The 10,000-nt window shown below is 41.2% G+C and overlaps 1 protein-coding gene across 38 annotated transcripts in view; it reads left to right on the top strand.

The window, feature by feature from the left end:
- The window catches only part of LOC126278218 (CUGBP Elav-like family member 2), a 2,351,537-nt gene that overhangs the window by 2,325,565 nt on the left and 15,972 nt on the right, over window positions 1–10,000 (top strand). For 31 of the 38 annotated variants that reach the window (XM_049978170.1, XM_049978163.1, XM_049978172.1 and 28 more), the window contains one exon: window positions 1,807–2,004. In XM_049978170.1, coding sequence (XP_049834127.1) covers window positions 1,807–2,004 — 198 coding nt within the window. The remainder of the gene's footprint in view (window positions 1–1,806; window positions 2,005–10,000) is intronic. The other 7 variants (XM_049978179.1, XM_049978180.1, XM_049978162.1 and 4 more) reach the window with 1 other exon arrangement.

Below are 10,000 nucleotides of genomic sequence, written 5' to 3'. Positions count from 1 at the left end.
AATATATAGTTCTCATTTCAGATGAAAACAAAACAGATTTCTGCGGCTGGAAGTTGTCAAGTGAATTAAAATGATTAATACAATTATGGAAGGCCAAAATGTTATTAGTTTGATTATATTTTATTTCCACATTTTTGGCCGTCAAGCTTTAATCACTTTACACAACAATGAAGTTATTTTCATCCGTTTGCTAAATAAATGTGGCTTTTATTGATCTTTCCTGCAGCGGCACCAGTTTATTAGAAATGAAGTGTTTTATTCCTCACTATTGGCTAGTTTCAACTGTTCACTGAATTTCATGTGCACACTTTCATCTTCTGGTGTGTATGGCATTATGCCGTAATAAAGAACAAAACATGAAATAATGCCGTACTGGTACTCCAAGAAAATTTGCGTTCTGAAAACGGCAGTGGAAAACTTAATTCTAGGTTGAGCCTACTTCTTTGTTTATCTGGACTTACAAATGTGCACTTGAATCCATAATTGCCCATGCAGAGTAATGGCTTTTTTCTGGTGCTCTCTTGCAGCTGCTGAAACAGACCTATTTCTAACAGGTTACAGGAAAATATTGTGAACACAGATGAATTCTGTTACATGTGAGAATGTAGTATGAATGTGTTAAATCACAGAGGGTGACAATCATTTAAAACTTAACATATTGAGGACCAGCCACTTAGAAGAATTTCGAGCCTAGAAGACCAGAGATGGTCATTATTTAAAACTTTACCTGCACATTTCTGTGATGTACCTCCAAGTGTAACACACACAAAAAGACCAGTATTTTAGAAAGCTTTTCTTGTACCTACACTGTGTACATTAATTTAAGCCATTAACTTCTCTATTTCTGTGTTAACGCTACTTAACAGTAATGTTCCTATTGGCTGACGACATCACGTGTCCTATGCTCTGAGTATTTGCTGTCATTAGCTGGCGAGATCACATTACGAGCTGTGATTGGCCTACAAAAGCACATTTCAGTCTTGATTTAAATGCTTGGGAAACTAATGTGCTGTATTTGGTGAAATTCAAATCTGTACGTTCGTAATACGGATATGAAAACCTACAACGTGGACATTGCTGCACATCAAAGGTCTTTCCAAAACTTTTGACAATTTTTTTCATTCTCTGTAGTGCCAGGAACTCCTATGCTAATATACAAAAACTTCACCATTCAAAGGATTGATATTTTTACAGCTCCGAGGGAAAGTATACTGTCACTTACCATGGAAAAAGCATATTTTTCACTTTGGAAGCAGCGCATTTTCTCATTGGAACTTCTTTATATTATCTGTGTGTACACCCTGTATTTCTCACTTTCACCTGTTACTTCTTGAAAAATATTTACACCGGGGTTTTGAAGAGACATCTTTCAAATATATTGTGTTTAGTTTCTCTTTATTACCCTACAATAACATACCATGCAGATAGACTTTTTCTTGCAATGCAGTGCAGTTAGTCCATAGAAGAGTCTCCCTTAGGCAAACACAGTTCCAAATAGGTTAATTGGAATGTCTTCGTGCAGCAGTAGTCACCCCTTGGTCCGGAACATCAAGAGAATTTGTTTTAATTTTGAGTTACGTCAAATAGGTGTTGTTTAACTTACACTGCTAGCTTAATAATTACAATACTAGGCTAATATTTACGCAGAACGTAGTTGCCTATATCTGTAATAACAGAGGCCAGTGTGCAATACAGTACAACTTATCATGGGTTATAGTACAACAACTTGTCATTAAGCTTTAGAATGAGCAGTGTTATTTTTGATGTTCGAGAATTCTCTTGGCAACTGAAATGTGTTTCTTGCAGGGTCGCTAACAGGACAAACGTCAGGTGGTAGCCCACTGAGCCCTGTTACGAGCATGGGGCTTGGCAGCTTGACAGGGTCACCACTGAACTCGATGGCCTCCATCAATGGCCTGGGTTCTGCAGCTGCGGCGCACAATGGTACGGGGCTGGGACTGGATGCCTTGACATCTGCCTACTCAGGCATCCAGCAGTACACTGGTATTGGCAAACTCCAAATTCATTGCTCTATTACTTAAATATATTGCTGTAATGTATCCACCGACAATTCGGTACAGAATGTTTAACATTTACTGTAATCTTCGCCTTGGAAAGTTGTTGAAGGAAAAGAGACAATGAAATACATTTTTAGAATTTGAATTTTTTTTCTGTCAGCATCCAAACAACAAAAATGCTGCCAATATTTATGGTCCTTTCTTAAAGTAATTGAAACAACTTTTGGCCCTTCCTGAAGCAGTATGGGTAATATGTGTAAAGTTTTTTCAAATCTAGGTAGTTCATCTTCTTAGTCTTCAGTGCTTACCATTATCAAAAGTTTCACTATTACAGGGTTACCACAATCAAAACATTTTGTATATTTGTCAAGTTCTGAAATAATTTAGAGTGATGCAGCTAACTGACATCTTAGACAACTGCTGATATTTTGACATGTGCACACCCAGCCATTTTCAAGGCAAAACTGTTGCCTTGAAAATGACAGGATGTGCACCTGTTGAAATATCACATGATGATGTGACATCACCTGGCTGCATTCCCATAAGTTATTTGAACTTCGTACACGCAGGGAGAAACTTGGATCTTGTATGATGCCCAGTTATTATTTACACAGCTCCCAAAACTATTCTTTTTTCTGTAAGCCTGGAGTTTCTACCTTCAGTACAACATAAAATTTGGAAATAATTTTAATGTTGTTATGCAGTTGTTACTGTAATTCATATAGTAAATTTGAACTGTGTAAACCCCAAGTAGTCGGATTATGACTGTGGTCGGATATTACTTTGCTATACACTGCTTTAATGAAATAGTTAAATTACTTTGATAATGGTCTAAACATTGTAGTGTGCAGCCTTCACTGCAACAAAAAGTTGTGTGTTCCTGCTCGCAATCGCATTTTCCAGTCTTTCATAGTCATCAAGGTGCCAGCTGTATGCAAACGGTGACCTATCATTTAACACAAACTACATTATTTCACAGTTCTTTCTATCAATTCAGATGTTTACTCATCAACAACAATCTTCACAAGAATTCACACACATTATAAAGTTAACAAACAGTATATATAGAAGTTTACATATATTAGTGTGTCATACTCTTTTTAAGGTGTCACAATGTTAGATTGATAAGATCAGTAACCACTATTGCTGCCTGGAAATAGCCAGTGATTTTAGTATTCTAGCTGTGCTACATTAACTCAGTGATGGCCCAGATGCATGGTTTTGGTTATTAGCACTTCTGGCACACTCACACACATGCACCTGTCAGTTCATACATGACTCATTGCCTTGGCCACTCATGGCATGAGAAGTGGATGAAATGTTGTTAAAGGATGCAAGTGGTAGTAGAGATTATCTCTTCACATTATCATTTTCTGCTGAAAGAGCTGATAGCTAAAGATGACAGACCTTTTTCATTCATGGTACACAATTTAAAGATCATTTGTAAAGGAGGGAACTTGAAGATCAGTATGGCAGAATTTTTGCGTATATGTTGCTGTAGGAGAGCTCTCAACAGATTAGGACATTGGAGAAATATAGATGTGGAAAAATATAAAAGCATGCTGGGTCTACTTTGATAGCAAATGGGAAATGCAAAACTGGCATGTCAGAGATTTGCTCTGCTCAGAGAGCCATATCATTCTGTTGTTGTCATGCAAAGGGAGAACAGGAAAGGCTGTTGTTGAACCAGTTGTAATGTACACACTGTGCAAAAGTTGACACATTACAACTAAGACCAAGAATATGCTAATAGTTGTGGAAGTGGACAATCGGTGACATGCAGCAAGTATTCTGGTAACTGCTTGTAAGTAACAAAGATGTCAGGACACGATTTTGATGTGCAGGACACGATTTTGATGTGCAGGACACGATTTTGATGTGCAGGACACGATTTTCATGTGCAGGACACGATGGTTGACATAATTTGGAATTGGCAACTGCTCAGATAGGGCTGTGATAGGAGAATAGAAGCTGGTCCAAGAGTATACTGAAGCACTTCCCAAAAAGTTTTAAAGGAAGTGGTCTGCCAAGAAAACATAACTGCTAGGAGTGAGATAAAGTATGTGAGAGTGACTTAACAGGCTAGCGATTGGTGAAATGAAGATCTTGGTGTTAGGTATGCTGGCTCTTGCCTCGTTTGAAGCAATTTAAGTTCAGACAACATCAAGAATGAAGCTAATATTGCTGTAGTATGAGAAATACTGCCTAAAATGCAATTATGTTCGGGTTTTTCATGATCTTAGAAATAATACAATTCAATCTGTCCATAGTGTGTATTGTCAAACTCAATTTCTTTTTGTTCCCTATGTTACGCAAATTCATAGTGTAAAATTGTTCAAACTTTTGTGGTCATCATCAACAGTATGCATTATGCTTTAGGCCTGCTCCTAAACATCCATGTTATTCCTGTAGATGTCCTGTTGTTGTCTTCCCACATCCTATTAGTACATCTACTTTTTCATTTTGTAAACCTTGGAATCCATGTCTGTCTACACGTCCTGCCCACTTTAATTTAGTTTCCATTATGATCAAAATTGACAAACCAGTCAGTTTTCTGATCAGTTTGTTAATATTACCTTCTCTCCAAGTAATTCCCAGCATTTCTCTCTTCTCTGTTTGCTGAGCAACCATCAATTGTTTTGTATTAGCTTCCACATTAAAAGGGGGGGGGGGGGGGAGGTGGAAGACGAGGTTTTTTTTTTCTCCACCCAGAGTTTCGATCACTACATTGTCTCACATTATCCAACAAAGTAAATACAAATTCCGTATTGTTCATCTTCGAATGTAGCAGAATTTCAATGTACTACGAAAATCCGACTGGCAAGACTGGGATGTTTGTCAATATGGCCAGCTCTACATTCTGAATTTTTTTCTACCGCTGAGAAGAGATCGTTGCTAATAGGAACCTGGTGAAATGTGAATCAAATACAGTATTCTCTTCACCATTAGAATAATACAAATATAAAAATTTTGCCATGTATTCTTTCGTGTTTGCTGCTATCTCATTTAAATCCTGTCTGCCTAATAAACTACGAAACTAGAGTGAGACAACAGCAAACACGGAAGAATATACAAATTGTGTCATGTTTATATTCGTGTTATTCTTATGCCTAATAGTGAGACAGTCAGAAATGAAGCACGGCAATTGACTAGATTTTTAAATCTAATATGACTCAAATTTCTGTGCAGAATTTGGTGCACTAAAGAAGTGGCCGCAAAGATTTTCAAACGGAGAAAAATTTTCGCCAAACTCTCGTACAGAACATGTTCTATCATACGCAGACTATTATTTGGTTCTTGTTGATCATTATCAAAGAAGCAGCAGTGTAAGTAACAACAAATAGCAGTCTCTTGCCATTGTTTCGCTAATGAGATGATCTCTCTCTCTCTCTCTCTCTCTCTCTCTCTCTCTCTTTCTTCTTCTTCTTCTTCTTTTTTTTTTTCCTTCTTCTTCTTTCTTAAGCGGTGGTAGCGTGCACAAAAGCAAGCCATGCCGCGAGCGGCAACAGGCCGTAAACACGCACTATCAGAATGCGACAAACAATGCATGACACAGTGCAGTAATGCATTTCAGCTTATATTTCACTGCACACTGAAACTACACAATATCCTTCTACATCCTTACAAAACACTGCTCCCAACCCCTTACCTCATGGCTCATATCCCTGTAATCTAGATGCAAGACTTGTACCGTACATCCTCCCATCAGCACCTATGCCAGTCCAGTCACAAGCATCACCTATCCCATCAAAGGCAGGGCTACATGTTAAACCAGCCAACCGATCTACAAGCTAAGCTGCAACCACTGTGCTGCATTCTATGTAGGCACGACAACCAACATGTTGTCTGTCCACATGAATGGCCACCGACTAACTGTGGCCAAGAAACAAGTGGGCCACCATGTTGCTGAGCGCACTGCCAAACGTGACATCCTTCATTTTGATGACTGCTTCACTGCCTGTGCCATCTGTATCCTTCCCACCAATACCAGCTTTACTGAATTGTGAAGGTGGGAACTCTCCCTACAATATATACTCAACCATCATCAGTCATTGTCCTTACCAAACAAGCCACTTCCCTGTTTCCATTCCAGCACTACACAGCCCTCTATTTCACCAACGCGACCAGTCTTTTTACTTATCTACTTTCCCGCTGCCTCCCCTCTCCCCTCGCCTCCATCTAATCTCCTGACTGCACCTAGCTGCCCTTCTCTCTCTCCATCTCATCCCTGTATGCTACTGCAAGCAGAACTTCACCATTCTCCACTCCTACATTACTATTCCTTCTGTTCCCGCCTCCTCCTTACCCCCGCTGGTCCCAGCAGAGGTTACAGTCCTCCCTCGGGCATGGGTGTGTGTGTGTGTGTGTTTGTTTGTTACGATAATTTAGGTTAAGTAGTGTGTAAGCATAGGGACTGATGACCTTAGCAGTTAAGACCCAAAAGATTTCTCACACATTCCTTACCCCCACCCCTCGGTTTGCTTCTTCCATCCTGCACTGCTGCTCGCAGTCTGGCCTTTGCAGTACAGTAAGAGACTTGTGTGTGTGTGTGTGTGTGTGTGTGTGTGTGTGTGTGTGTGTGTGTGTGTGTGTGCGCGCGTGCGCGTGCATGGTGAGTATTGTTTTTATAATATTGTTATTAAAATCTAGAGTTCTTCCCCATTTCTGATAAATTTAGCAAATATCTTTAATATTATGGAGAGGAGGGTAATAAGTTACAGTTTTCTACTGTGTTTAGTCAGAATTTACCTCCTTTCATGTGAAGGAATATAATTCTAGCATTGTCAGGGCTTTTTTCATTAGTCTGTCTGTGCAGATATTCTGCAGACAGTTTCGTTTGTTCTTTTTGTAAACTTTGCCATTGAAGTTAACCATTCCTGCTGAACAACAGTCTCCTCTAGGCACCCTCCCTCCCTTCCTTTCTTTGTATCTGAAATAGCTTTATGCAGCTTCTCTGGCATTACTTGCAAATTTACTTTGTTTTGATTAGGTACCAACTATGTTCCTGGTGTGAGTCTTAAATAGTACTGTGTAAAAATATAAAAGGAAACTTGAAATGGTAGGAGAAATTTCTTTGTTAGTTGCTGTGTCATTTTCATTGACAGTAGTGAAAATTGGTGTCCACAGAACATTTAAGTTTCCATTAGGTTTTCTTCTTAGTCTTAACATTTCCAGATAGATCACTACTCGCCATATGAAGGGGATGTTGAGTTGCAGACAGGTACGACAAAAAGATGACTACCCATTTAAGCTTCTGGCAGAAAGTCGTCGTCCTGAAGTAGGAAACACACAATCACAATGTACTTGTGTGCATGTACACCACTATCTTCAGACTTTGAGCAACTTTATGTAATGGGAGAAGCAGTCTATGGGTAGTGGGGGTAAGGAATAGGCTGGGGCAATGAGGGGGAGGGGGGGGGAATAACAGGGAAGGGGGGGGTGTAGTGGTGCTTGTGGGAGTATTCAGGGACATTGTGGGGACGTGGTAGCTGCAGTTAGGAAGTTAAGGGCAGAGGGGCAGCAACAGAGTGAAGAGTAGAGGAAAGAGACCACTTGGTGTGTTGGTGGAATAAAAGCCTCTGTAGGGTTGGATTGGGAGCAGGGAAATTGATAGTTGGATGGACAGGAACAAGCGAAGGTTGAGGCAAGGTTGTTACAGGAACGTAGGATATATTGCAGCAGAAGTTCCACTTGCGCAGTTCAGGACAGCTGGTGTTCGGAGGAATGATCCAGACGGTGCAGGGCATGAAGCAGTCATTTAAGTGAAGCACATTGTGTTGGGGAGCATATTCAGCAACTGGATGGTCCAGCTGTCCCTTGGCCACAGTTTGTCTGTGGCCATTCATGGAGACAGAGAGCTTGATGGTTGTCATGCTCATGTAGAAAGCAGTGCAGTGGTTACAGCATAGTTTGTAGATCACGTGACTGCTTTCACAAGCATCTTTGATGGTGATGTAAGTGACTGGAATAGAGTAGGTGGTGGTAGGAGGATATCTGGGACAGGTCTTGCATTTGGTTCTGTTACAGAGGTTGGGAGTGGAGGCTGTGTACAAATGAACAAGGATATTGTGCAGAATTGGTGATTGGCAGTATACCACTGTGGGAAGGATAGTGGGCTGGATATTCCTCTTTCAGGGCAGAGAGAGAGAGAGAGAGAGAGAGAGAGAGAGAGAGAGAGACAGAGAGAAGAGAACGTAACTCAGTTACTCAATTCCTGGGTAGTACTTAGTCATGAGGGGAGTGCTGCTTGGTGGCCAGAAGGTGCAATTGTGAGGGGGTAGTAGATGACTGCAGAGACAAGACATAGGAGACTCGTTTCTGTACTGGGTTGGCAGTGTAATTTCAGTCTGTGAAGGCCTCACTGAGACCATTGGTATGTTAGAAGAAGCAGTGCTCATCATGACAGATGCGCTGACCGTGGCCGTCCAGTGTGTGTAGAAGGAACTCCTTGGGTAGCAGCTGTCGAAGTGGAGGTATTGCTGAGGGCTACTAGGCTTGCCATTGACGGAGATAATGCTGCAATAATCTGTGAGGTGGAGATGAACGTTGAGGAAAATGGCTTGTTTGGTTGAGGATGACCAGGCAAAGCAACTGGGGGATAAGGTATTGAGGTTCTGGAGGAATGTGGGTAGGGTGTTCACATCCTCAGTCAAGATGACAAAGATAATGTCAGTGAAACTGAACTAGGTAAGGGGTTTGGGATACTGGCTGATAAGGAAGGTTTCCTCTAGACAGCCCTTGAATAAATTTGCATAAGGTCCCAAGTGGGTGCCCATTGCTGTACCATGGATTTGTTTGCAGGTGATAACTTCAAAAGTGAAGTAAGTGTGGGTGAGGATGTAGTTGGTCATGGTTGACCAGGAAGGAGGCTGTAGGTTTGCAATCGACAGTGGAGAGTCAGGTGAGGAAATTGGTGTTTTTGTATGGGACTTTATGGGTACTTGGGTTTATGAACTTCAGCAAGCATGTGAAAGGTGGGAGTGCAGGGAAAGGCAGGTGTGAGGAGAGAGTTTGACTCTGGGGAGAGGTTATGAGATGGGCCTAAGGATTTGAGGGGAGACTGTAGATATTGTTGGATTTATGGGTCACTGTGGCAGTGTTTGTAGGTGGACAGATCTGACAGCTGGTGGAGGCCTTCCAATAGGTAATCTCTGCAGTTCAAAACTACAGCCTTTGTCAGCAGGTAATGTTATAAGGTCAGGATCAGTTTTTAGATGGATAGCAGTTCTTTCTGGGGCTGTAAGGTTAGATTCCATTTTGAGAGATTTATGGAATGATGGTGAGGAATGTTAATGGTCTGATTGTTAAGATTGCCGGTGAAAGTAATGTTTCTTCCGTAGGGACCGGGTAAAGGAGAGAATTTCTTTGATAAGTCCATTGTGATTGAATTTTGGAGTGGGGCAAACAGTAGCAATCTATCCTTTTTGTGATATTGCTGTTATTCCATACTGGATTTTCCAATTTTTTCTTTTGGAGTAAAGATTGACAGGGTTCCGGGTCTGTTTGGGTTTCGGGTTCTGTGTGGTGGTGGGAGTGAGTTTCTGAGGATTTGGTAAATGTTGTGGTTCTGTGAGGCAGGGTATGTCAGCTATGAGGTGATGTTGGTGATGTTTGGTGGCTGGTGGTGGGTAGTGGTAGTCCCAAGGCATCAGTCGGTGGTGGACAGGGTGGAGAGTTTTTTTGATGTGGTGGCATGCCATTTTGGATTTTCTTATTGTTTTCAGTTGTTCCATTTACAAATTTTCTTTGTCCTACTTGATCCTCTATAGAGCACAGTGTGAATAGTTTCGATCAATTACGCATGTCCTATCATGGGGTTGGGTTGTTTGGGGGAAGGAGACCAGGCAGCGAGGTCATCGGTCTCATCGGATTAGAGAAGGGTGGGGAAGGAAGTCGGCCGTGCCCTTTCAAAGGAACCATCATGGTATTTGCTTGGAGCGATTTAGGGAAATCGCGGAAAACCTAAATCAGGATGGCCGGAC

The sequence above is a fragment of the Schistocerca gregaria genome, chromosome 6, assembly GCF_023897955.1.
Source record: "Schistocerca gregaria isolate iqSchGreg1 chromosome 6, iqSchGreg1.2, whole genome shotgun sequence".
In the NCBI taxonomy this organism is placed as follows: Eukaryota; Metazoa; Arthropoda; class Insecta; order Orthoptera; family Acrididae; genus Schistocerca; species Schistocerca gregaria.
This window is presented reverse-complemented; position numbering and strand designations above follow the sequence as displayed.